This window comes from Moesziomyces antarcticus, assembly GCF_000747765.1.
Source record: "Moesziomyces antarcticus DNA, scaffold: scaffold_v10016, strain JCM 10317, whole genome shotgun sequence".
In the NCBI taxonomy this organism is placed as follows: Eukaryota; Fungi; Basidiomycota; class Ustilaginomycetes; order Ustilaginales; family Ustilaginaceae; genus Moesziomyces; species Moesziomyces antarcticus.
The window spans coordinates 67,163-92,632 of record NW_014638994.1 but is presented as its reverse complement, the minus strand read 5'-3'; the positions used below and the strand labels follow the sequence as shown (position 1 = coordinate 92,632).

At 60.6% G+C, this 25,470-nt stretch overlaps 12 protein-coding genes across 12 annotated transcripts; 6 read left to right on the top strand and 6 right to left on the bottom strand.

Moving 5' to 3' along the window:
• Positions 1–94: 94 nt before the first annotated feature.
• On the bottom strand, positions 95–1,357 carry PAN0_016c5250 (uncharacterized protein; the record flags this gene model as incomplete). The annotated part of the gene is made up of 2 exons (XM_014799191.1): positions 95–1,197; positions 1,288–1,357. 2 exons carry the CDS (start codon positions 1,355–1,357, stop codon positions 95–97), a joined length of 1,173 nt encoding a protein of 390 aa, XP_014654677.1.
• Positions 1,358–2,472: 1,115 nt separating this feature from the next.
• On the top strand, positions 2,473–4,701 carry PAN0_016d5249 (SPRY-domain-containing protein; the record flags this gene model as incomplete). Its single annotated transcript, XM_014799190.1, has 1 exon — positions 2,473–4,701. One exon carries the CDS (start codon positions 2,473–2,475, stop codon positions 4,699–4,701), a length of 2,229 nt encoding a protein of 742 aa, XP_014654676.1.
• A 213-nt stretch (positions 4,702–4,914) lies between these two features.
• PAN0_016c5248 (ADP-ribosylation factor 6) lies at positions 4,915–5,463 on the bottom strand (the record flags this gene model as incomplete). The annotated part of the gene is made up of 1 exon (XM_014799189.1): positions 4,915–5,463. One exon carries the CDS (start codon positions 5,461–5,463, stop codon positions 4,915–4,917), a length of 549 nt encoding a protein of 182 aa, XP_014654675.1.
• An 831-nt stretch (positions 5,464–6,294) lies between these two features.
• Positions 6,295–7,720, bottom strand: PAN0_016c5247 (o-acetylhomoserine (thiol)-lyase-like protein; the record flags this gene model as incomplete). Its single annotated transcript, XM_014799188.1, has 2 exons — positions 6,295–7,480; positions 7,566–7,720. 2 exons carry the CDS (start codon positions 7,718–7,720, stop codon positions 6,295–6,297), a joined length of 1,341 nt encoding a protein of 446 aa, XP_014654674.1.
• Positions 7,721–8,345: 625 nt separating this feature from the next.
• On the top strand, positions 8,346–11,894 carry PAN0_016d5246 (F-actin capping protein, beta subunit; the record flags this gene model as incomplete). Its single annotated transcript, XM_014799187.1, has 6 exons — positions 8,346–8,525; positions 8,667–8,689; positions 8,817–9,337; positions 9,422–9,887; positions 10,295–10,348; positions 10,517–11,894. 6 exons carry the CDS (start codon positions 8,346–8,348, stop codon positions 11,892–11,894), a joined length of 2,622 nt encoding a protein of 873 aa, XP_014654673.1.
• A 1,506-nt stretch (positions 11,895–13,400) lies between these two features.
• PAN0_016d5245 (UTP-glucose-1-phosphate uridylyltransferase) lies at positions 13,401–15,310 on the top strand (the record flags this gene model as incomplete). The annotated part of the gene is made up of 4 exons (XM_014799186.1): positions 13,401–13,481; positions 13,576–13,671; positions 13,821–13,897; positions 14,035–15,310. The coding sequence occupies 4 exons, from the start codon at positions 13,401–13,403 to the stop codon at positions 15,308–15,310; spliced, it is 1,530 nt and encodes a 509-aa protein (XP_014654672.1).
• Positions 15,311–15,683: 373 nt separating this feature from the next.
• On the bottom strand, positions 15,684–16,471 carry PAN0_016c5244 (spliceosomal protein; the record flags this gene model as incomplete). The annotated part of the gene is made up of 2 exons (XM_014799185.1): positions 15,684–16,288; positions 16,357–16,471. The coding sequence occupies 2 exons, from the start codon at positions 16,469–16,471 to the stop codon at positions 15,684–15,686; spliced, it is 720 nt and encodes a 239-aa protein (XP_014654671.1).
• Positions 16,472–17,025: 554 nt separating this feature from the next.
• Positions 17,026–17,512, bottom strand: PAN0_016c5243 (uncharacterized protein; the record flags this gene model as incomplete). The annotated part of the gene is made up of 3 exons (XM_014799184.1): positions 17,026–17,154; positions 17,247–17,303; positions 17,441–17,512. The coding sequence occupies 3 exons, from the start codon at positions 17,510–17,512 to the stop codon at positions 17,026–17,028; spliced, it is 258 nt and encodes an 85-aa protein (XP_014654670.1).
• Positions 17,513–18,556: 1,044 nt separating this feature from the next.
• PAN0_016d5242 (mnn4-regulates the mannosylphosphorylation) lies at positions 18,557–19,789 on the top strand (the record flags this gene model as incomplete). Its single annotated transcript, XM_014799183.1, has 1 exon — positions 18,557–19,789. One exon carries the CDS (start codon positions 18,557–18,559, stop codon positions 19,787–19,789), a length of 1,233 nt encoding a protein of 410 aa, XP_014654669.1.
• A 493-nt stretch (positions 19,790–20,282) lies between these two features.
• On the top strand, positions 20,283–20,727 carry PAN0_016d5241 (uncharacterized protein; the record flags this gene model as incomplete). Its single annotated transcript, XM_014799182.1, has 2 exons — positions 20,283–20,339; positions 20,509–20,727. 2 exons carry the CDS (start codon positions 20,283–20,285, stop codon positions 20,725–20,727), a joined length of 276 nt encoding a protein of 91 aa, XP_014654668.1.
• Positions 20,728–20,969: 242 nt separating this feature from the next.
• PAN0_016d5240 (vacuolar transporter chaperone 1) lies at positions 20,970–21,524 on the top strand (the record flags this gene model as incomplete). The annotated part of the gene is made up of 3 exons (XM_014799181.1): positions 20,970–21,066; positions 21,161–21,268; positions 21,361–21,524. The coding sequence occupies 3 exons, from the start codon at positions 20,970–20,972 to the stop codon at positions 21,522–21,524; spliced, it is 369 nt and encodes a 122-aa protein (XP_014654667.1).
• Positions 21,525–21,981: 457 nt separating this feature from the next.
• On the bottom strand, positions 21,982–23,757 carry PAN0_016c5239 (response regulator; the record flags this gene model as incomplete). The annotated part of the gene is made up of 5 exons (XM_014799180.1): positions 21,982–22,813; positions 22,922–23,099; positions 23,195–23,381; positions 23,474–23,545; positions 23,692–23,757. 5 exons carry the CDS (start codon positions 23,755–23,757, stop codon positions 21,982–21,984), a joined length of 1,335 nt encoding a protein of 444 aa, XP_014654666.1.
• Between the last annotated feature and the right edge of the window lie 1,713 nt (positions 23,758–25,470).

The window sequence follows — 25,470 nt, the reverse complement described above, 5'->3', positions numbered from 1 at the left end:
CCATCTCACAAATGCAATGCACACACTGCATCGGCACACCCTGAATTGGCACACACTGGATTGGTGGTGAGCTTGGCGTGTGCATTGCGCGCAACTATGTAGACTGGGTCGCAGCGGGTTGTGTCGGCGGCGTGGCTACTTCGGTCTCGGTGGAATTGTCGCCGGCTGGCTGCTGCGCCGAGGGCACGGGGGGCAGACTCACGGGTGCACTTGCACTCTTCTCCTCCTGACCAGCCGCAGCAGCTGCAGCGGCGACGGTGCTGAGCGAGTCCAAGTTCTGTGCGCCCTGCGAAAGCTGACTCTGTGCTCCCTGTAGAATGCTCTCCTCCTCCTGCGTTGTCACTTGCGGGATCTCGGGCAGAGCGGCGATGAGTTCGTCCGCCTTGCCCGACGGTGCGGGTACATCCACCGACGTCCCACTCAGAGCGGCGAGTGCGACGCGCAGAGTATGGTTGTCGAGCCTCAGCCCATCGATGGTCTGGACCGCATCGGCGTATCGCCTTTTGCACTCGGTCGCGATGCGTACCGCCGTCTCGAGACGGGCCGCCTTGCTCTCGAGCACGCGGACGTACTTGTCCCTGCGCTCGCGAAACGCGCGCTGCGCAGCCCGATTCTGCGCCGCACGCTTCGACGTCGAGAGCTGCCGCCCAGGTTTCCCCGGACTCGACGACGCAGATGCAGGCTCGTCCGACGCGCCAAAGCCGTGCGCGAGGTGCTGCTGATACGCCTTCTGAATCTCGGCGGGGATGTTGCCATCGGACCACGACTCGAGAAAGGGCAGATTCGAGTCGCCTCCTGCTGCTGCGGCGGCGGCGGCAGCGGCGGCAGCTGCAGCAACGTGCGACTCGTCGTGGCGCGCCGTCTTGCCGCCGCGACCGGTGGAGCTGCTGTGCGAAGGGCGGCGTTTCTCGCCCCGTTTCTCGGCGGTGTCTTGAGTGTTGTCGGCGGCGCTGTCAGCATCAACGTGCTGCTGATCGTATTGCTGCTGCTGCGACGCCGCCTGGGCGAGCTGCATGACCGCCTCCATGGCTTTGGCGTGGCCCACATCGCCTGCGTGTGCCGCTGCGGCCGCGGCAGGCTCGCTGGTCTCGGTGGACTCGGTCGAGTCGGCCTGCGGTGCGGCCGCCGCCGTCGAGCTGGCGTCGTGCTCTCCCGGACCGAGCGAAGGATCCAGATGGCTGTGCGTATAATCGGAAGCTACAACGGAACCAAAAGGTCAGCATGATCGTTGCGGTTGGGGGGAGGTGCTTAGTCATGCGCAGTCACCCAAATGCAGGCGCAACTTACAGTTGAATTCGGCATCGGCATCGGTGTCGTTGGGCGGCGCGTTGGCCTCGTTCCTGCTAGCGCTATCCATGGCGGGCTGTCGAGCGTGGTCCTTGGTTCCTTGAGTGTGTTGCTTTGGGGTTGAGGGTCGCTGCCGCTATGCAGAGGGCAGGCGGGGGCCGGGGGAAATATTGGGCCTGCTCGACGCGTTACTTTTTTTCCGAGACGCGACGGTGCCGGATGGAAGCGCGCTGTGAATGCAGAGATGGTGGTGAAGAGGACGATGCGCGCTGGCGGCGAGCAGGGATGCGTCACGGCGATGTCGAGAGGGCAGCGATGGATGGAGGAGCAGCCAGGGCGAGGGGGAGAGAGAGGGAGAGCAGGGATGGGGAGGAGGTGGTGGACGCCTGCTGAGTCAGGCTCACGCATCGAGCGCCAAGGGGATCGAGAGGCGGATGGCTCGACAGAGAGAGGTTGGGCTCGCCGGATCGGGAGGCTGGCGGCCAAAAAAAGGGTCGAGCCGATCGGCCCAAGAAAAGCGCAGCTTATGCAGCCGAGCAGCGGCCTTGCAGCCGGGCTTTTTCTCGTCTCGGCATCGGGTAGCAATCAATCAAGCTGCTCTTTCGTCTCGAGCGACGGCATGCTGTGATTTGATTGAGACAGAGACAGGATCACAATCTGGACGGAAGGCTCCCGATGTCAGACGGGGGTGATGTAAGAGAGCAAAGGACCGGGCGCAGGGGTCGAGAGAGAGAGAGAGAGAGGGAAAGAAATGCGCGCGGCTGCCAGGCACGGATTGAAGCAGCCCGAGATGCGCCCAATTTTGGGGCAATTTCGCGGTGCTCTGCTGCGTCGGTCCACGGCCGTGCCGAGAGAGGGGCGAGCTGCCGTTCACTTTTGAATCTGCAGTCCTTGCTGCACTGCACTGCACTGCACAGCTCAGCGCACCACATCCGCCCCCCCGAGAGCACAGTCACACTCGCCTGGCAGCGCCCGCACTCACTCACTCCACACACACACATCCAACGTCGCTCATCTATCTCTCCATCCTCCGCCACTACTGTCTCTTCCTGTTCGCAGCACCACAACCCTCCCAACTACGTACAGGTCCACATCGTACTTGCACCAAGTCACCTCGGCCGACTCCACCTTCGTTATCTCGCTTCGGCCGGACATGGTGCTGCTGGCACCTCGCTTTTGACCACCATGGCCAACGTACGAGCACCTCTCATGCCGGCGAGCAAGCCCGGCCCTGGCTCCAGCTCGGCGCCCTCGTCGTCTTCATCCAATTCAATACCTTTTCTAGACTCGCCAGCGTCGTCCTCTAGATCCAGCCAACCGCTCAATGCTGCCTCAAACACTCGCCATCCCTTCCGTCAGTCCGTCCTCGACATGGACGCCCTTCTCACCTTCTCCAACGACGACCGCGTCAGGGATGATGCCTACGATCCATCCCTCTCACCAACAAAGCCGCGCTTCCGTCGTCCCTTCGGCTTGTCCGGAGAGCGTCTGTTCAACCAGCAGCTCAAGTCGCTCGGCCATGCCCAGGACCCTAGCCCAACCATCCAGCCGCTCGACATCATCAGTCTGCCCGACGAACCCATCTACCAGCGTCCACCCACAGCCGACGACACGCTCGCTCTCCTCCTTCCACTCCTCATCCTCCTCTCTACCTTGCTATTCCTCCTCCTCCTCTTCATCATCCTCGTCATCCTTGTAAGGCGCAGGGCTCGTATCTCGCTCGGCGACTCCGACGGCCCGCTCGACGTAGGCCGCGAAGAGGAGCTCGAAGGCACAGGCGGCCTCGACGGCCTCGAACAGCGCTGGCTCGAATCCGTCGACGACCCTACCCAACGCGGCTACCGTCGTGCAAAGGACTGGGCCCTCGCCTATCCACCGGGCACCCTCTCCACCGACATCACCCTCAGCCAGTTCCTCAGCATCCAGGAAAAGGGCGTCAGCGCCTGGTCCTTCGACCCAGACTACGAGTCCAACCCCTCCGTCTTTGTCGAGGCACGCACCGAAATCACCTTCATCGCAGACGGCGAGGGCATGGCCCCACAGGAGGGAGGCGGCGTATGCGTACAGAGCAACTTGCCCCTGCCCAAGATCAACGAGGTCTACTACTGGGAGGTCAAGATGTTCAACAAACCCGACTCCACCAACGTCGCCGTCGGCCTCACCACAAAACCCTACCCGCAGTTCCGCCTGCCCGGCTGGTCCAAGTACTCCATCGGCTACTTTTCCGCAGACGGCTTCAAGTGCCACAACTACCCCTTCGCTGCACAGTCCTACGGCCCCGCCTACGGCCAGGGCGACGTCATCGGCATCGGCTATCGTCCACGCACCGGAACCGTTTTCTTCACCCGCAACGGCAAACGCCTCGAAGACGCCTTCATCGGTCTCAACCGCTACAACCTCTTCCCCACCGTCGGCGCCGACGGCGCCTGCGAGATCCACGTCAATCTCGGCCAGGCAGGCTTCGTCTTCATCGAGGCCAACGTCAAAAAGTGGGGGCTCGCGCCCATGGTAGGCACCCTCGCACCGCCGCCCGCCTACGGCCAGGAGCGCGGCACCATCCTCATGGAGAGCGGTCAGGGCAGCTCGACGGATGCGCAGCGTGGACCCGCAAATCCGCGCGAATCGCCGCCTCCGCCCATCTCGCCGTACGACGAGCGCTCGCCCTCGACCTCGCAGCATCGCCTCCCTTACGACTCGGCCGCCCCATCCTCGCCCGCTCCCGTGCGCACCTCATCGCTGCGCCCGAGCCGTGCGCTCGAGCTGGACGATTCCTCGGACGGCAGCCCTCCCAACCCGCCCACGCCGCATCGCCTCGACATTTCCTTACATTCGCTCTCGGACGCCTCGACGCGCACCAACGGCCGAGCAGGCGTCGAGGACTCGTATTTTCCAGCCACGCCGCCCTCTCCTGCGCAGCCGCTACCACCGCCTGCCTCATCGTCATCAGCGACAGTACGGGCGCACAACGCCTCGCCGCCGTCGTATGCGGTGGCGCTCGAGCATGGCGCGCTTGGCGGCACGGTTGCATCCCACCACCAGGCGCGCCGCGGCTCGGGCCGCACGCACCAGATCGCCAACGCTGTGCTGGGCATGCTCAGCGACCGCGGTTTGCTGCAGCCTCTCAATCACTCCAACCCGTCGCCCCAGCCGAGCCCCAACGTGGGCGGCAGCGGCTACGGTGCATACGGCAGTGGATACGGCGGCGGGCTGTCCGAGGCCGAGTACGAGCGCATGCTGCGTCAGAACACGGCGCGCAACAGCCGCACGGTCGTCGGCAGCGGCGCGGGCGCGGCCGACTACAGCCTGCGCGGATGGGCCAACTGGCTCGGACTGGGCCGAGGCGCCAGCAGCTCCGACGCGGCTCCAGGCGCCAGTATCACATCGAGCTCCGAGGCGGCGTCGAACCGGGCATAATCAGCTCGCACGGTTGCGTTTGGATTGTTAGGCACCCTGGACATGTCACCCTCTTTTTCTTTGCATTCACTCGGTCTTTCTTGGTCTGTTTCGCTCTGGGTTTTGGTTGGTGTGATGGGATGAGGTTGAGGCGTGGAGGGTATTACAGTGTCGCGTTGGGCGGCAAGACGTGGATATGTACATCGGACTAGCTCAGAGCCAGGTGCGGGGTGGTTAGGACTTGGAGGAGGAGACGTTCTGACTTAGCCAGCTGAGGCCTTCGTAGAGGCCTTCGCCCGAGGTGGCGCACGAGGGGTGGACGAACCAGCTTCGATCGCGCATCCTATGCAGGCCTAGCTTTTCGGTCACCTCTGCGGGGCTCATGGCGCCGGGTAGGTCCTGTTTGTTGGCAAAGACGAGGAGCAAGCAGTCGCGCATTTCGCGGTCGCCAATGATGCGGTGGAGTTCCTGACGTGCCTCGTCGATTCGATCGCGATCCTGCGAGTCAACGACGAAGACGAGACCTTGGGTGCCGGTGTAGTAGTGTCTCCAAAGAGGTCGAATCTTGTCCTGTCCTCCTACGTCCCAGACGTTGAACTTGACGTTCTTGTATTGCACCGTCTCCACGTTGAAGCCCACCGTGGGGATGGTGGTGACGGATTGGTTGAGTTTGAGCTTGTACAGGATGGTGGTCTTGCCTGCTGCGTCCAGACCGAGCATGAGGATACGCATCTCCTTGTTGCCAAAGATCTTGCCCATCGCTTTGGACAGACTCGAACCCATGCTGTGCCGATTTCGTCAAAAGCGCTACGTGCCTTCGTATGATCGGGAAGCTCGGAATGGAAGAAGAGGCAAGGGCAGGTGGCCGATGCGATGTGCGCGCAAGAGAAAGGATCGACCCGAGGCGCGATGGAGATGTGTGGACTTGGGGTCAAGCGAGAGGGCGATCGAGTTGCCGGGTATCGAGATTCGGTGCGAAAAGAGCGTGGGGGATGCAGTTGGAGCCAGCCTCTGTTGCGTCTTCAAGTTGACGATCCTATCCAGACACAAACTTGGTAGGGAGAAAGAAAGGAAAGGGGAAAACGAGGTCGCAGCGATGGTGATGGTCAAAGGCGAGGGGCTGGCGCGTGGGTGCAGGCGGTTGCGTGGGTGAGAGAGCAGCGGTGCGTGGGTGCGTGCCTGTGCGTGTGAGAGTGGACGGCTGGCTGGCTGGCTGGCTGCGTGCGTGTGTGGGTGTGGGAGTGTGTTTGTCTCGAGTCGGCTCAGCTGGGCGCGCGTCTCTCCTCCGCCCWCCGCCCTCCGCTCAACCGGCAAATTCGCTAGGAAAGCTGCGTGTTGGCGTCCAAAAGGGGGTTTTCGCCAGCAGCCCTTTTCGCCTTTTTCCATTTCCGCTTCCGCTGCTACCGCTGTTGCCGTTGACCGCCCTAAGCTTCCCGTCGCGTCTCGCTTTGGCAATGCATCCCCGCACAAACGCCGACTACTGTAAAAATACAAGCCCTCATCGATGTCATCACGCTCAGGCAATGCAAAGAGGGTACACTATTACCACAGAATGCTATCATTCCGACAAAGATCACAGAGCGGGTTGGACGCTCCTCACAAAGAGAAAGAGGCTTACACAGAGCCCGAAAGGCCGGGGGCGGGACCGGTCTGGCCCGAGCTGACGTCGCCCTTGACGCCCGAGGTCTTCTCAAACGCCTGGGTGAAATCGGCCTTGATGTCCTCGATCCACTCGTAGCCGACGCTCACGCGGATCAGGTCCTTGGTCACACCGGACGACAGCTGGTCCTCGTCGCTAAGCTGCTGGTGCGTCGTGCTCGCAGGGTGGATGATGAGCGTCTTGGCGTCACCCACGTTGGCCAGGTTGGTGGCGAGCTTGAGGCTGTCGACGAAGGCGCTGCCCTTCGCCGCGTCGCCCTTGATGCCGAACGACAGCACACCGCCGAAACCGCGCTGCAGGTACTTCTTGGCCGTCTCGTGCGAGGGGTGGCTCTCCAGACCCGGGTACGACACCCACGACACCTGAGGGTGCTGCTCGAGCCACTTGGCCAGCGACAGCGCGTTCTCCACAATGCGGCCCACACGCAGCGAGAGCGTCTCGAGACCCTGGAGCAGCAGGAACGAACCGAACGGGTTCTGGCACGGACCCAGGTCACGCAGGATCACCACACGCAGGTAGATGGCAAACGTGATGGGGCCAAACGTATCCCAGAACTTGAGGCCGTGGTAGCCCGCCGAGGGCTCGGTGAACTGCGGGAACTTGCCGCTCTTGCTCCAGTCAAACTTGCCGCTGTCCACAATCACACCGCCAATGGTGGTGCCGTGGCCGCCGATCCACTTGGTCGCAGAGTGCACCACAATATCGGCACCGTGCTCGATGGGGCGCACCAGGTAGCCGCCCGCACCGAACGTGTTGTCCACCACGAGCGGGATGCCGTGGTCGTGCGCCACCTTGGCGATCGCAGCAATGTCGTGAACGATGTACTTGGGGTTGGCGATCGACTCGATGTAGATCGCCTTGGTCTTGGCATCGATCGCCGCCGCGTAGTCCTCGGGCTTCTCCGACTTGACAAACTTGGTGGTGATGCCGAGACGGGGGAAGAGGTTGGCCCAGGCGTTGTAGGTACCGCCGTAGAGGTACGACGAGGACACAATGTTGTCGCCGGCGCCGGCGAGGCCCATCACCACCATGCCCTGCGCGGCCTGGCCGGACGAGGTGGCGAGCGCGGCAGCACCGCCCTCGAGCGCAGCCATACGCTTCTCGAACACATCGTTGGTGGGGTTCATCAGACGCGAGTAGCTGCATCGTCGGAGGGACGCGCGAAACAATGTCAGCCGGATCGGTCCTGTCTCTGCTCTGCTTCTCGTGAGTGTGTGAAACTTACATGTTGCCAAACTTGCGCAGACCGAAGAGGTCAGCACCGTGTGCCGAGTCGTTAAAGGCGAACGACGAGTTGGCGTAGATGGGCACGGCGAGCGCATTCGTGGCCGGGTCCACCTCCTGACCGGCGTGGAGCTGAAGGGTGTCAAAGTGCGACATGGTGAACGAAGTCCTTGTCGTGTAGAAAGAAGGGGACGGAGATCAGAAGAAGAAGCAGGGGAAAGTCGGACGAGGCGACAGAAAGACAGATGGTGGAGTCCTGTCAACAAGGACGGCAGTGACCGGCGTGTATATATTGGACAGTGCTCTGTGCGGCCCAGCGGGTAGCGGATGGGGGGGCCACGTTCTATCAACCGGCGTGCGCCGACAAGCTTCGAGCGAGAGCTCATGATTCGGCGGCCAGGTGCCGCCACTCCTGGGAAGTAGACATGTCGAGCGTCTCCTCACTTTTTTTTCTCTGACTCCTGCCTGAAAGGACGGTACCGGCAGTCGAATGAGAGTTAGATTGCGGGCGTGACGTGCTCAACGCCTGGCCGGTCGGCTCTATTGAAAGCCAGAGCCATATGCAAAGCCGACCAACAGTGAGCCAGTGCTGGGGCAGCGCCGACCTCGGCTGGCGAACAGCGAGGCGCCGATGGGAGGATAGCACCTTGTCTCAGCCAAATAGCGCGAGCGCGAGGCAGCCGCTGCTCTTGCATCAGATCTTCTTGAAACTGGTCTGTGCTGCAGCTCCATCAACAGGGTCGAGGGTCCGTCAGACCTTCGACCTTCAACCTTCACAGGCATGCCGGCACAGGCGTGGGGCGTGGGGGGAATCACCGGCCAGATTGTGCGCCGATACCAAGGCGCGGGGCGAGCCAAGCAGCCTTGGCCGTTGGAGCTGCACAAGGACGCAGGCTGCAGCTCTCCATCTGCCTCCACCGGTTCCACATCATTGACGCCGACTATGGCGTGCTCAGCAGCTGTGGCGCGCTGCCTGGCGCGGGGCAAATCAATGCTCGACAGCCCGCCAATCCAACAGCGCCGTTTTTTTTGGGCGCCGAATTCGAGGGATTTGTCAGGGTCTAACATTTATGATGCTTTCTCAATTTGTTAGGTGGTTTAGGATACGCCCTCTCGCACGGTCCCGTTCGAGGAAGCGTGGAGCCGTGACGGTCGGAGAGGCAAAGTGGAGTCGACCGCGGCGCCTGCAACACCGCACACGCAACAACACCAGTGCCTCGTAACAATTGCATCTTGTCATCCTAACCTCCAGGCAGAGCAATCGCGCCCAAGCCATCATGACCGACCCGCTTGACCTCTCGCTCGATCTGCTGCGGCGCCTTCCACCGTCCAAGGTGGAGGCCAACCTCGAGTCGATCGTCAAGCTCATCCCTTCGTATGCCGATGACCTCTACTCGTCGGTCGATCAGCCGCTGCGGGTCAAGATCGACGACTCCAAGCAAGGTGCTGGCCGCGAGTTCCTGTGTTGCGACTACAACAAGGATGGCGACAGCTGGCGCTCGTGGATCTCGGATACCTACCATCCACCCATCTCGGCCGATGCGGATGAATCGGTCGACGGAGAACCAGGCACCCGGCCCAGCGCTTCACTTCGCTCGCTCGAGCTCAAGTTCAACGACGCCTTTGAGACGTACGCCAAGCTCTACTACGAGAACGCGCTGTCGAGCGTGTATCTGTGGGACCTCGACAGCGAACCAAGCTCGCTCGCCTCGGCTGCCGTTGGCGGCACCCAAGCCCCCTCCACCTTTGCCGGTGTGGTGTTGCTCAAAAAGAGTAAGTGGGACTCACTGCCTGCCTCAGCGTTGTAACCAGATGCTAATCTTTGCTTTCTCTACTTCGGCTCCTATCTCGGAATAGCGATCGGACAAGACGGCGGCAACGGCGTTGCGGGCGCATGGGACTCGATCCACGTGTTTGAGGCGACAGAACGCGCGAGTGGCAGCTCGAAATCGTCGTCGGCAGCCACGGGCGCCAGTGCGAGCTACAAGCTCACCTCGACCGTCATGCTCAGCCTCGTGCGTCGCGACGAGGGCGAAGATGCGGTCGATGCAAAGGCCTCGTCCACGCGTGTCGGCACTGTCGAGATCGCCGGCAGTCTCACACGCCAGTCCGAGGCAGACTATGCGCTGCCCGACTTTGTCTCGCACGTCGCCAACGTCGGCCGCATGATCGAGGACATGGAGGCCAAGATGCGCAACCAGCTCCAGGAGGTCTACTTTGGCAAGACCAGAGACGTCGTCGGCCAGCTTCGCAGCACCCAGAGCCTGGAGAAGGAGAGGCGTGCGCGAGACCTTCAAAAGGAGCTCATGGGCCTCTGGAAGAAGTGAGCCACGCAGAGCCTGCAAACGCAACCACATCGTTCTCAATCCCACAGCATATTCAATCAGTCTTCCAACAGCTTGCTAGCTTGTCTCGGCCTCGTGTATTGCTCGCAGCAGTCGTTTCTCGCTATGAGCGGTGTCGCATCCGCCAGTACCTGAGCATGAACCCGGGTCATAACGCAGAGCTGAGCTGAGGCGCACATGGCAAGGCCCGAGTCTCTCGCCTGAGAGCGGCGTTTCAGGACCCCTATTCGAGTTAACGCTCTAACAAGGACCAACTCTCGCGGCGGCCCTTGCGCAGACACCCTCGGCACAGCTCATGCAGGGTTCTGCTCTGCGCGCGGAAAAAAAAGGCGATCCAAGCTCCACTTTTTTGGCGCCCATGCACCGCCTTGCCCGTGTGGCTCAGCCCTACCTCTCGCCTAGCTCCCGCTCAGTTGCGCAGCGATGCAGCTACCCCGCAGTAAGTCGGCTTTTCCACTATCCGTCACAGCAACAACGACCAGCATCCTCGCCACACCACGAGCACTTGACCAGCAGCTCGACTGTACGCACCAAAGTCGGCGCCGGCATCGACCAGGTCACAACTCTTTCCTGGACCAGCTGCAATTGTCGTTCCGGCCGCGCACAGCTTCGATAGATACGTCTGCCGACGTGGAGAGCGAACGCTGATGGTGCATCCGCTGGTGCTCGCTACTGCGGCTAGTGCAGGCGTTGGCGCAGTCGTCGCCTTCGAGCTTGCCGTGTTTCGGCCGTGGCGAGATGAAAATTGGCCGCACGGCTTCGCGCAAGGCGTCCGAAGCGAGTTCCTCAAGCTGCGCCAAGAGGTGGAGCAGGCGGTCAACGAGATCCATCGCGACTTCCGCACGCGCAGAGACGAGCGACGACGAGGCGACGACGGCCATACTCGCCTGAATGACGACGAGCTCGATGACTTCCGCCGAGGTGTGGGCGAGGAGGCGAGCAGCGAGAGATCGCAGCACGAGTTCGAGATGCACGAGCGCGAGGCGTCGGCCTATCGCGACCAGCTACGCGCATCGATGATGCAAGCTTCCGGCTCGAATCCCCATCACAGCAGCGACGGGCTCAGAAGACGACGCAGATCGAACGCTGATGGTGCGAGCGGCATCGCTGCAGATCAGACCGCTACCACTGCCGCTGTCGAAGAGAAGCGCGTTCCAGCCTCACCCGAGCTGTCGCATCACAATCTGGGTGACGCTTCACCCAGCATCGGAGATACCGCTTCGCTGGCCGACGCCGGCGATTCGCGCTTCAACACGGTCAGAGGGCGTGCGCTCAATGCCGAGCCCCGCGAAACTCTCGCAGAAGACGCCGCCGAAAACGACGCGGCCAAGAACGGTCTTCTGGGTCTGGATTTCAGCCAGCCAAACACTCCGCCCTCGCTGGACCCTGCTCCATCCAAGTCGCAGTGCGACCCTTTCGCAGACATTGTCGATGACACCGCCTCGTCCTGGCACGCGGTCTTTGACAACCGCAGTGCCGCTCTTTCTCGCCGCAACACCGACGATGAGGCGTCTGTCATCGAACATCCGTCTGCGCACGGCCACTTGAGCGAGGAAGGTCACATGGAACTCGACACCAATGGTCTTTCGCAGACGCTGTCTGAGCAACACCTTGGAGCTCCTCGCGATGACGGTACGAGCAGCGTCGGGTCATCTCCGTATCGCTCGAACCGTGCGCTCGCCGCTCCGATCGAGGGCGCAGACGCGGGGTCGAGCTCAGGCGGGAGCGAGCCCGACTTTGAGGTGATCAGCGACACGGCAGACTCGGAGGCTCGCTGGTCGCATCTGGACGCGCCGCCGAGCCCGACGATCTCGAGCGCGAGCGAGGCGCTCAACGTCACGGCGCGTCGGGAGGCAGCGCTCTCGCCTGCGCACAGCGATGCCGGCGACAGCGACAGCTGGGCCGAACTCAGCGAGCCTGGCTCCGACACTGAGGCACCAGTCGGCGCAAGGATGCAGTCGGGTAGCCCCACGCGCCTTGCTTAGGGGGAGCTAGTGCGCACCACACTCGGCCACGTGGATAGGGTTGGCCACTCTCGCTTTTGTCGTTCCAGCATCGCATCGTCCGCACCGCATCCCGTGCTTTTTTGTCAGTCTGGGACCCAGCGCGCATCTTTGTCATACACGAATCCGATCGATTGGCCCCGGAGCTCAGACGACGTTTCCTTGGCTCTGGTGAGGGTTTGGCGGGGCAATCTGCCACATGATTTGCGGGTCGGAACGCGACCCTGGGGCCCAAAGTTTAGGTTGTGTGCGCCTGAACGATGTGGGCGGTGAAGGGGAGCTGCAGGGATCTTCACGGTGCAGCAAGGCCAGCTGAGCGCGGGGGGAGAAACGATTGGGATCGGGGCCTCGCTCTTCGCCGGACCGAGCGAGCGCCGTTTTGGACGGCTAGGCGTGGGCGTCTGTATCGATTAGGAGGGAGCGGCCAGGCGCACGTTCGAACCAACGCAAGCGAGTTTTGCGAACAAAAACTGGCGCTGCAGCCACGGGCAAAGGGCGGGAGAGTGCATTGAATTTATTCTTATTTTTACTGTATTTTGGTTTTGGCGCTCGGAAATGCGACCAAGGCACGAAAAAAATGGCCGCTGCTCGCCGGTGAGCCAAACAAGGTCTCTGGCGTTCCCCTCGCGAGACGGCCGAACTGAAACTTACACGCAGCCGAGCCAGTCTTTGCGCTGCTGTACCTGGCTCTTTGGGAATCATATGGCCATTGCAAGACGCTAGAAGGATTCCGAAGCAATGGAGCTGCGTGTGCGCACTCATCCGGTTGCAGACGGGCGCAGAAGCTACAATGGACCGACAAGCATAGGCTCAGGGGAGCGCGCAGAGGAGGTGGCGAGAAATGATTGGATCTCGAGGTGCGGAGGATTGGCGGCGTGCGCAATTTCTCGTCGCCTCCCGATGCCAGGCCGAGGCGAGGTGGCAAGAAGGAGAGATTCCAAAAATTCCAAAAATTCCAAAAATTCCCTCAAGAGGTGCCGGAAGCGGCGGTGGCTCGGGCACCTGCGCTGAGCCTTTTTCCGCCAGGGTGGCGCGGATTCGAATTTGGTCAGTGCGAGAAGGCCCGAAGCGACTGCCCACGCCCAAACGCACGCACGCGCCACGCAAAGCAGGGCAAAGCAGAGCAGAGCAACACAACACTCGCTGCACCCTCGCTGTGCAGTTCGATTCGGCGGCCTGGAACCTGCTCCGACAGTGCGCCTCGCCGGTCGGTCGGTCGGTCGGTCGGCGCAGCTGATGGACAGCAGCAGCAGCATGCGTGTGTGTGTGTGCGGACGTGCGTGCGTGCCCTCCGTCGCCCTCCGACCCAAAAAACCAGCCGCGGGCCGCATCGCGCTTCGCATCGCATCGCATCGCCACCATCGACTAGCGTGAAGCCAAGTCCCCGAGAGTGAATATAGACCAGCTGCACTTCTTCCAACCCTTCCTTCCGACCCCCACCACCCACAGTCACCCTCCAATCGTCGTTCTCTGGTCGCACTCTCCACAATGTCGTCCAACGCAACCCTCTCCACGCCCAACAATGGCGCCCAGATCAAGGCCTCCCGCACCCGCGGTGCCTCCCACATCGTAAGTGTGTCAGCTAGCAGCCCCATGCATGGTCGAACATCCGCTGACTTGACTTGCACGACGTTGTCCTTTCGCCTGCGCCGCCGACAAACAGGACTTCAAGTCGGCCACCACCGGCGTAGCTGCCAAGGCTATGCGCAACGAGCTCAACGCGCTCGTCTCAGGCATCGATGACCCCGTCGCTCGCAAGGTGCGTAGTTGTTGAAACTGCATTCGCTCGCGAAGGACGTTTCTACACAGACCGCGGACGAGCGGACCAGCGCGAGCGATTGTAGTAATCGCAACACAGATACGACACGGTAACTGACACTCTACTCTTCTGCGATCTTGCGCTGGCAGGCTGTTGACGCCGAGATGTCCAACTTCTTCAACCTCTTCAACCGATACCTGGCCGAAAAGGCCAAGGGTGAGAAGCTGTAAGTAGCTGTCAGTCTGGTCCGGTCAAGCTTTCGGCGGTACGCTGTTCACTCGCGCGCTTGAGCTCGGCAGGGCCAAGAGACGCAGAAAGGCCCTCCATAGCATCCCGGCTGACTCGAATTCCCATTTCTGACAGTGTCTGGGACAAGATCCAGCCCCCATCGCCCGAGCAGATCACCCCCTACGCCGAGCTCCGCAAGGCCACCGACCCTTCGATCCTCAACAAGCTCGCCGTGCTCAAGCTGAACGGTGGTCTCGGCACCACCATGGGCTGCACCGGTCCCAAGTCGGTCATCGAGGTGCGCGAGGGCATGACTTTCCTCGACCTCTCGGTGCGCCAGATCGAGCACCTCAACAGCTCCCACAACGTCAACGTCCCCTTCATCCTCATGAACTCCTTCAACACCGATGACGACACCGCACGCGTCATCCAGAAGTACGCAAACCACAACCTCGAGATCCTCACCTTCAACCAGTCCCGATACCCGCGCGTCAACAAGGAGTCGCTCCTCCCCTGCCCGCGCTCCGCCACGGACCACAAGAATCTCTGGTACCCTCCCGGCCACGGCGATCTCTTTGACGCCATGAACAACTCCGGCCTCCTCGACCGCCTCATCGCCGCCGGCAAGGAGTACCTCTTCGTCTCCAACGTCGACAACCTCGGTGCAGACGTCGACCTCAACATCTACCAGCACATGATCGACACCCAGGCCGAGTTCATCTCAGAGGTCACCGACAAGACCAAGGCGGACGTCAAGGGTGGTACGCTCATCGACTACGATGGCACCATCCGTCTGCTCGAGATCGCTCAGGTGCCCTCGGAGCACGTCGAGGACTTCAAGTCGATCAAGAAGTTCAAGATTTTCAACACCAACAACCTCTGGCTCAACCTGCGCGCCGTCAAGCGTGTGCTCGAGAACGAGGAGCTCGACCTCGAGATCATCGTCAACAACAAGGCGCTCGACTCGGGCGAGGCGGTCATCCAGCTCGAGACTGCCGTCGGTGCTGCGATCAAGCACTTCCGCGGCGCCAAGGGTGTCAACGTGCCGCGCTCGCGCTTCCTGCCCGTCAAATCGTGCTCGGATCTGCTGCTCATCACCTCGGACCTCTACTCGCTCGAGCACGGCAAGCTGCTCATGAACCCCGGCCGCATGTTCTCGCAGACGCCCGTGGTCAAGCTCGGCGACACGTTCAAGAAGGTGGCGCAGTTCCAGAAGAGGTTCAAGTCGATCCCCGAGATGATCGAGCTCGACCACCTTACCGTGCAGGGCGACGTCGTGTTCGGCCGCAACATCACCCTCCGCGGCACCGTCATCATTGTCGCAAACGAGGGCAACAAGATCGAGATCCCCGAGGGCTCGGTGCTCGAGAACAAGCTCATCTCAGGCAACCTCGCCATCATTGACCACTAGATCCACTGCGCTTCCGTTTGGGGTGGATCTGGCTGCTCTTGTAATGCACAATCTCTGGGTTTGATAAAAGCTTGGCGGTGCGTGTGCGTGTGCGTGTGCGTGTGCGTGTGCGTGTGCGTGTGAGAATGCGACAGAGAAGCCCAGGCTGAAATGGCAGACCGAACGTGAGTGACCCTTGCCGAACGCTGCAGCCGAACGCAAGACTTTCGGAAGGCTCATGTGAGCGGATGCGAGGTGACAAAGTCATACCACGGACGGCTTGCGGTGTGGATGAAGATCTGGCATCCAGAAGCACGGCACGAAAGCAGACAGGCAACTATCTGACACGAATCACCGGGGGAAACAATCTAGTGCGAATTGCATGGCGTCGACATCATTGCGTGACGAGGTTGAGTGAGTACGTTGGATCGAGCTGGATGTTGTTGAGGGCCTCCTTTGCGGCGCTAGCCTTTTGCGCATCCTCGAATTCTATCTTTGCTGTCCACGTCCCTGCCTTCTGCTCCAACACTGTCACCTCTACATAGCCCTCCTGCCTTGCAAAGAGTGCCTGCAAGACGCCCACCTCGATAGCTTCTGGTACATCGAGTGCCTTGACCACACTTTCATCTGTGTCATCGAGCTTTGCGCGTTTCCTCGACGCCTCCTCATCGTCGTCCGAGTCGGGTTTGGGTTCGACCGTGCGTTTCTCGCCCCGCCGACTCACGGTGGTCTTGCTTCGTTCGAGGTCCATCTCGTGCACTGCATCGTGACCGATCTCGCGGCGCAGGATGGCTCTGGATTTGGCACCCGTCGCATAGTCGATGTGCAGCTCTTTGCCGTAGAAGACGAACGAGTGCAGTGCGCGTTTGGCGGCCGTCGACGTGGTGGGGTTTTCAAACACGACAAACGCCTGTCCCCGCATTCCGGGTGCGCGTGTCGCCACTACGTCCAGCACGCGTCCATATACGGAGAAGAGCGAGTACAATTGCCGACGCAGTTCTAATCAGGGGGAACAGACAAGATGGTCAGAAAGGAAGCATGTGAGGATGCGTGAAAAGACAACTTACCCGGCTTCTTGATCTTGCCCTCGATGTTCTTGACGTAGAGCGTGGGCGATGGCGCCGCCTTGCTGCCCGTCGCTCCGTTGCCTCCGTTGGCTTTCGAGGTGGATGGCGCGCTCATGGTGCGATGCAGGGTATAGGGTGTGGTGTGCAGGATGCGATGATGGCCAGAAGAGAGGGGCTTCTTGACTTCTCCACCGCGTTCAGATTTCGGATTTCGGCCACCGCCCACATCTCGACCTCTCGCAACATTTGCATTTCAACCAAAACTTGCTTTCACCCCCCTCTTCCAACGTTCTTCGTCTTTGGATCGAGAACAAGTGGGGAAGCAAGGGCCATCCGGTTATGCTCAGGAACACGATCTCGCTCTTACTCGCACTGTTTGGAGATCGGATAATGTCGCTATTACCTTAATGCTGGCAGAGCCTTTCGCTGTGAAGTCGTGATAGACGCTGCTTCGGCGTGTGCTCAGCTTCGACGAGGAGCCCGGCAACCTCCGTCTCATCCGAATAGACCCAGATCTTGAATACGAGTAGGCGAAAACAGCCACAAGCGCACATGCTTTGCAATGCGTCATAGTATCCATGGGCGCGATGCTGGGGTTCAGATGCCTGTATCACTTCAAGTAGTGAGCGGGAGTGGCGGTGTGCGCGCAGGTGTACAGAGCAGCTCGACTTATACGCGACGACCTGGCTCGTGCTTTGGGTCGTTTGTGATTGGGAATGGATCTTGGCCGTTCTGTTGCTGCGAGAGTGCAAGCGCTTGTTGCGAGATCGGGATTTGGCCGCCGTTGGACGCGATGATCTGCGCAAGTCGAGAACGCCGGAGCAGCGTGAAGCCCGTCAGTCCTCTCCTACACGTTCTGATAGCGTGATCGTCATGAAGACAGCACTTACCAATCGTTCATCGCGACGAGACTTCCATACAGCAGCTGTAAGCCAGAGTCCCCAGATCTGCAAAAGTCGATGCGATCAGCGCGAAGGCCATGTTCAGCAAGGCAAGTCCAGTTGTCAGTCAGGAAGATCTGCACAGAGCGTTCGGGAACGCAGCTGTATACACGGCTAGGCGCGCTTCTGCAGCGCATACTTACGCCCAGACCCACGAGACCGGTCACGGCGGTTCGATGCGCCAAATCGACAAAGCTTGGCATTCGTTTCGACATTGTGTCTTGTACCTCGAGTGCAGCGGAACGTCAGCACGGACCGATTCAGGTATTTGCAGAGAGTATCTTCTGCTTTGCGATAAAGCTGCTATAGCCGAGGGCGATGGTGATGGTGAATGCGCGATGGAGGCTTCAAGAGCATGTGGGCAGGTGATGTCTAACCGGAAAAAGTCCCCGAGCGGCAGAGAAGTCACAAGTCTGGTTACCAAATGTGGAGAGTCCGAAGCAATCGGGGTTTCAGGCTCACCAGCATCGGGTCTTGTCCGATGCGGAGGCCTTGAATTTGGAATTTGTTAGGGCCCATTGCGCACACAAAAACGCATTCCGACCGCACGGACGGTGGTCCGTGTTGCGGCGTCCTTGTGACATGGCGTCCATGTGGAGTGACGTATTGCCAGTCATCTGTGCCTCTGCTCGTTCCTGGTCGTCTGACGGCCCCCCGCAGGAATGGCTTGGCTGCGAGATCACGTCGATCTCATCACGGCCTGTCCATCTGCCTTTTCGGAGCCAAAGCATCCATCCAAGAGTTCCCAGCCCTGCCAGGTCTTTCTGGTGCTTGCGGTGTTGGCTTACCAGAGAGTGGTATTGAACCCCGGCAATGCATGATGTTCGTCTGATGGGAGGAAGGATGAAAAGGAATGCCACACGAGAGGACACTCAGAAATAGCACCTGTGAGATAGAGAAAAAGACGAGAAAGAGCGTCGGTGGGAAGAGCGTTTGGTCGATTCGAAGGGCACATCGCCTCGTGCTCCCGAGCCGCAGCCCGGAACGCCGCACTCGTCGACTGGCGCTCTGGTGTTGCTGGGCCGTCGAAAAGTGCCTACCCTCCACTTGGAGTTCGGGCCAACCTGGTCACGGGCCAGTGGATCGGAGAGGGGCGTCATGGCTGGCGCCTATCTTCTGCCTCTCACCACCAACACATCATCTTCTTTGCCCTCCGAGTCGACTTAGAGGGCTTGTTGAGCTACGCTGATACCCAGTCAAGCGGCACTCACGTTTTCATCAAGCAGATCCATCTCTCCTGGCCGAAGCGTTTCGTCAACATGATCGGTACCGCTGCTTCGCGCAGCCTTTTCTCGTCTGGCTTCAAGGCGCAGAGGTCGGCGATGTCCCTCGCTGGTGCCTCGACGCTGGCTGCACGCAGATCGATGCTGGCACCAGTGCAGCTTCGCGCGCTGCACACGTCGCTGCAGCAATATGCTGCCAACCCTCAGTCGGGCAAGCCTGCCTCGGACTCGTGGTCGCACACCAAGCAGAACATCAAGGAGGAGGCTGCCTCGATCCGCTCGAGCATCGAGTCGTCCATCGCCGGCGGTGGCAAGGGCGGCGAGGGCGGCGAGGGCACAGGCGCCCAGACGAGCGCTGGCGGCGGCGGAGCTTCGGGTGCGTCCGAAATCCTCAAGGATGCCAAGAGCATCACGGCTGAGATGGCGCAGGTGGTGCCGCGGCCAGCGCTCTTGTGGGGCGTTGCGGGTCTGATCCCGTACGTGAGCACGGCGGGCGCATCGATCTGGCTGGCGCGCAAGGAGCATCTCGTCAACCTCGGGCTGGACAAGTCGATGGACGCCGAGACGGCAAGCGCTCTGCTGCTGCACGCCCAGAACATCCAGGTGGGCTACGGCGCGGTGCTGCTCTCGTTCCTGGGGGCGATGCACTGGGGCTTCGAATTCAGCAAGTACGGCGGACGCATTGGCAACACTCGTTACGCCATCGGTGTACTGCCTCTGGTGCTCGGATGGCCGACCACGCTGCTCGCGCCACAGCTGGCTCTCATTGGCCAGTGGGCGTCGTTCGTGGTGGCCTGGTTCATCGACCTGCGCGCTACGAGCGCTGGATGGGTGCCCAAGTGGTACTCCACCTACCGCTTCTGGCTGACGCTGGCCGTTGGCACCAGCATCATCGCCACGCTGGCGGGTACCAACTACTACGCGCCCGGCAGCAGGAGCACGCTCGGCGGCACGGCGTCCAAGCTGGCGGACGAGGTCAAGGCGGACGCTCCCACCAAGATGAAGCTGCTCAAGCAGAGCGCACAGGGCAACAAGGGTGGCGTCATCAAGCATACCGAGGTGGGCGGCGACGTCGAGGCGACTAGCGCAGGCGCCGAGGGCGACAGCTACGTCGTCGTGGGCAATCCCAAGAGGAAAGAGGAGGAGCGCAAGGAGCAGGAGGAGGAGGAGAGGAAGAAGAAGGAGGAGGAAGAAAAGAAGAAGAAGGAAGAGGCGAGCAAGGGAGGCGACGACAAGGACAAGAAGGACTCGGACAAGAAGGACGAGTAGATGCTGTCCAATCGCCTCACTGGGGCACTACCCAGTCGCAATAGGAGCCTTGATGCCGAGCCGTCAGGTTGTGCGACTCTGCTCACCTCGGCCCTCGGGGTCAAGGTCTGCGTACATGATTCCCGTTCCCACAATGCACTTTCAATCCATACTGGTGCCTTCCAGTTGCAGAAATGTGGCCTGCTGTGTCTGAAGAGCCGAACGAGCTTGATGCCATGCTCGCGTGATTTGGTGAGGGGCAGAAGGTGTGAAGATCTATCGGCCGACAAAGCGAATCCACAGGCCCTCTGTTGGATCCGAATTTGTCTGTGCGAGTATATGCACGATAGTGCGCACGTGCGCTCTTGGGTTAACTCTCCGCCGGCGCCAGCCTCGAACCTCGCCCTTGTTGGTGCTCGCTTGCCCTGAGGATTACACTCAAGCTTTCGGCGTCTTGACAGCTCAGGTGGGCCGAGAACAGACGATGCTATGGCTGCCCTGCATTTTCGAGCGTATGGAAGAGGGCAGGGCGGACAGACAACCAGCTGGGCAGGCGCAAGGTGGGTCTGGAGTAGGTGGTGAGGCAGCGTCCAATGGGCGGTGGAGGAGTGAGCGCGTGGAGGCGCCAATTTTAAATTGACGGCTGCTCCACCGCCTCTTTTGGCCCAACGGGGAATCCGCCGCTGGATGGCGCTGCGTCCAGCATCGCCCGGGAGAAGGATGCTGTTCGACTGAGATAGGATCGCCAGTGGGCTACGGCGTTCTTCTGGAGACCTGCTCAAGCCTGCACGGTCTCGCATCGCCAGGAAGGACAAGCTGGCTTCGAAGTGGACACGGCTGTTGCTGTGAAAGCACCGGTCGAAATTCCACAGATTTTGGGCCCAAAATCTACAGAATCCGACGAATTTGGAGCCGCTGCACAGAGTGGCATCCGATCCGCTTCGATGCGCATCGGCTAGAATGCACGGTCGAGGCGCTGCGTTGCCTTCCATCGACTCCGTCACCATCCCAACCTTCCGCCATCACCCTATCCACCATCCATCTCGCGCAGCTTGCCTTCATCGGCGCCATACACACGCATCCGCGCGCCCAGCTTCATCGCATCCCCCCTGGCCAAGCACGGCGAACACGCACCAAAGGCAACACTTGCCGCTCTTCAAGTTCGATCTCCTGACTCCACCATCCCTCGCCGTCGCTCAAAATGTCCACCCAGCCTCTTCTCCAACGCACGGCCGGCAAGCGTATCGCGCTCCCCGTCCGTGTCGAGCCGAAAGTCTTCTTCGCCAACGAGCGAACATGTACGTTTCGCCTACATACCGCCTACTCCACCACACATCTGCAGCAAGCTGACACCGACCACCTTGCCTTTCTTCTTGCTCTCGCTTCGAACAGTCTTGTCATGGCTCAACTTCACCGTCACCCTCTCCGCACTCGCAGCCGGTCTGCTCAACTTCGGTGACAAGATCGGCCGCATCTCGGCTGCCATGTTCTCCTTTGTTGGTGAGTCTCTGCAACGTCATATCGCCTCGGCGTCCGCGCCTGCCTCGTATGCTGACCCGACCCGACCTCTCAATTCGATCTCCCTTCCACAGCCATGGCTATCATGATCTACGCATTGTTGACGTACCACTGGCGAGCGAGCGCCATCCGCAATCGCGGATCGGGCCCGTACGACGACCGCTTCGGCCCCACCGTCCTCTCGGTCATGCTGCTCATCGCCGTGCTCGTCAACTTTATCCTCCGTTTCAACGCCTAATGCTTCAATCCTTCCGTTCATTCACTGCCCTGCGCACCTTCTAGCTGGAGCATCGGGAACTCATTCGCCAATCCGCACGCCTCTTTTCGTCACTGTCCAGTCCTTTGCACTCCATTTCTCCGTAACTTCGTTATCTAGCCGCTTCGCTTCGGCGCGAGCACACGAACGAGCCAGCTCAGCAAGCACGGCATGGCATGGCACATGCAGCAGCAAGGCGTGATTAGAAAGAGCATGTTTTGCAGGCCAGAAAGAGCAGCCAAAAGATAGAGTGACGGTACAAGTACAGGAGTTAGAAAGCAGGACGACAAAAGTTATGCTGGAGGGTTCTGTGCCAGCCATGCGCTAGACATGCTCGATGAGATGAATAGGCATGGCTGGAGAAAGGACGTGAAGATGGGAATATGCGAATGCGATGCAAAGGAGCGGAAAGTTGAGCGGAGGCGACTTGTGGGCCAGTCTATGCTGCCAAAGCGGCTGTTGTGGCTGTTGGTGTTGATGCCTGGTCCAGCACCATTTCCATCGCGGCTTCGCCGGCGGCGATGCTGACAGGTGCGGTCGCGAGTGCGGCCAGAGTGGCAGCAAAGTCCTGCAGGTGGTTCCGCCTAAATTCGAGGATGTCCTTGACGAGCGTGCTGGGACGGATGGGTTTGAGAAGCCAGTCGTCCATGCCTGCATCTTTGCCTTCGGCAAAGTCTCGATCCGCCGAATGCGTTGTCGCCGCTACAATGCGCGCGCGCTGATGCGTGAGGAGCATATTGACCACTTCGTCCACTCCTGCTCCTTCGCCGTCAATGTCGGGCATGGTTGCCGATTGCGCTTGCTCGTGCATGCGGATCTGCCGTGTCGCTTCGAATCCGTCCATAACAGGCATCGAGATGTCCATCAGTACGAGCGCCGGTCGCACCTGCGCGTACATCTGGACCGCCTCGAGCCCATTCTCGGCCTCGACCACCTGGATCCCTTGCTTGCGAAGCGGGATGGTAAGCACCTTGCGATTGATCGCGTTGTCGTCCACAACGAGCACGACAAACGGCAACGATTCCTCGGGCGGATGCGTGTACACCATCGTCGCTGCTTGCAGCGCTGCTGCCGGTGCTGACGCCAGAGGCGGAGGTGTCGAGGATGGCGATGAGGAGGACGAAGCGTAGTAGCACGATGATTCGGAAGAAGACGACGAAGACGACGATGAAGAGCCCAGATACGCCGGGTATCCTGCGCTCGCGCTGGGTGCGGCTGTGTGCTGCGACATGATCATAGTTGCCATGGTGTTGCACCTCTGCGATGCGAAGCTAGAATAAGGATAGCGGGATGTGCCAATGCGGGTGCTATCCGGTGCCCCCGCGAAGAACTTGCTGCGGAGACTCTGTCGTGGCCGCCTATCGAGGCGTGAAGCTCACTCTGCGGCGTCAGGGTCGGGCCGGCGCGGATGGGGGGAGGTGTTGATTGTCAGGAGCGCAGCGAGAGGCTTGGTTGGGATAGCGATGTAGCCAAGTTCGAGGGCGAGGTGACGGAAACCAAGAGAACAAGCAGCGGAGAGCGAGATGGTGAGGAGGGCGGCATCGGCCTTGTACCAATCTCTACATATGACCTTATAAGCATCGCTGCTGGACGAGGGCAGCCGGCGCTGAGCTGAAAAAAAGCTAGGCGACACAGTGTCTGTGGAAGCTGACAATGCACTGGGACAGCGACGTAGTTTAAACGGTACAGGACTTCGGCCACGCGCTCGGCAAGCGACGAGCGTGTTCCACTGCCGTTTCGCACGCAACCGTGCAGATGGGCGAAGCAGGAGCGACGCTTTGCAGGAATGCACACGCCGAGCGGCTCGACAGGACGGAGCGCTGGTGCCGAACTGGGCCACTAGCGGGGGCTGAGTCAAGCCAAGAGCGGCTGCAAGTGGGCGGAGTCGAATGCGCCTGGTCGCCGCATAGGAGTGGGTTTCGCCCGCACACGGCGCCTTCAACGGGATCCACAAAGACTGCCCAGATGGCGTGTTGCCGCACTCGACCGATGATGACGGCACTCTTCGTCCGGAAAGCAAACGCCGTCGTAGCTCCCACCGTCAGGCATTTTGATCGATTTTTTTTTCTGAATTTCAATCCAACCGTTTCCGCTCGGCGGAGGCTGAAATGAACGAGGAAAGAAAAGAAAAAGAAGAGAAATCACCCACCTCATCAATTCTGCTTCCTTTTTCTTGAGCTCGCAGCTGCTGTTTTGCTGTACTGTATCCCCCCATCAGTGAAGCTCGGGTTCGCGAGGAAATGTCAGAACCGCCTCGGCAAGCACTTGCGTTGACCCGTGGACAGCTCGCTATCTGCAGATCCCGTCCTCGCCAGTACCGCTCAAGCTGCCCTCTCGCCTTCGAGTGCCGGCAGCCTTATCGTGCACTGGACTGAGATGCAGCCAGCGAGCAACTAGATGAGATCTCGACTTTGCTGCCGTGCCCGACACCGTACGACGCACGGCCGTGAGCTGGTTCGTGTTCGGGTTCGGCTTCCCTGCCCAGTCATGCTCGGCACTCGGCATCACTGATCCGCGATGAGGACGGGGCCCAATCAGTCAGCACGCTGCGACTGCACGCAGAGCGGTCCCGGCGAACCGCTCCGTCCAAATGCCGTTGGCCGCTGCAGGCGTCCATGCACCATGGTCTACGAATTCCGCAGGAAACACCGCAGCAGTTGCGTCGGCGTCTGTCGCACACCTGATCGTCGGGTTGAAGCGGTTTGAAAGCATGCGGATGTGCTGTGTACCGCCAAGCGACAGAATATGGACAAATTGGCGCTCAGCAGGTCGATCGTTGCGCGCAGCGGCGAATGCATTCGGTTCGCCTTCCGAATGGCCGCCGCGTGCAAGGATGAGCCTCGTGTGCACTAGCTTCCATGACGCCCTCTTGCCGATCACATGTCCGCTGTGAAATGCGCTTTATTGTTGAGCCTACACTGACAGCACTGTCTGCATGCTGCTGCTCAATCGAGGCTGCTGTCAGGACCTCGAGTTGGCGAAGGCAGGCGCGTAAAGTCAGCCAGCGAGAGCACAGATAAGCTGGCAGAGCCGGGGTCTCGCGAATCCGGCGCGTCCCGTGTGGCATGTTTGACAGCACCGAATGCAGGATGCGCACAAAGTTCAGGAGAGGCGCGACTGGAGAGTCGCGCTGCACGTTGCACGCGCGACCTTCCCGTCTTGTCGTGCAAGGTGGCAGCCGTGAGGGGCCACGACTGGTCTCAGCCAAGGCTGCGGCTCCGGCGACAGCGTCCCGAAACCGACTCGACTCGGCATTTGGACGTGCGAACCGGGCTCAAAACGAGGCATCACAGCAAGTGACTACTCGACCTTGCATCGAGCCAGGAGCGAGAGCCGGTGAGAAAGGGCACTCTCAACCGCAATTGCACAGAAACTTAGAGATGCGCGTTGCCAGGAACCTGACAGCCCGCAAGCACGCGTCGCCTCCTCACGCCTAGCCGGATAGGCGAGCTGCTCATCCGAGCTATCCCAAACCGCAGCCGAGCACCAACATCTCACCATGCATACATCACTCCACCTCGTGACAGTCGTGTCGTCTGGCCTCGTCCTAGTCGTTCAATCAAATCTGCAGGCAGAACGTGGACAAGGTAAAGAGAGAGGAGGGATCTGATGGAGCTGATCGGATTCGGGATAGGCATCGGCGTTTGCCCAGCCGCCCGACGCAGTTGCGCCTGTCGGAGTTGCAAGAAGCTTCGAGCGGCGAAAGGCCAGATTTATTAATAAGCGGTGGCCCTTGGCGCTGCACACAAAACTGTAGGCTGACGTCGTTTGCGCGCGGCTTAGCATGCAGGTGAGTCGCCGTCCGAAAATGTAGCATCCCCCACTCAACCATTGTTCCCACGTCTGAGCGCAACCTGTGCAAATCAGCGCTGGCCCGCCGCATTCCGCTCTCCTCCTCAGCAACCCCGCTCGACTCCTTGACAAGCTG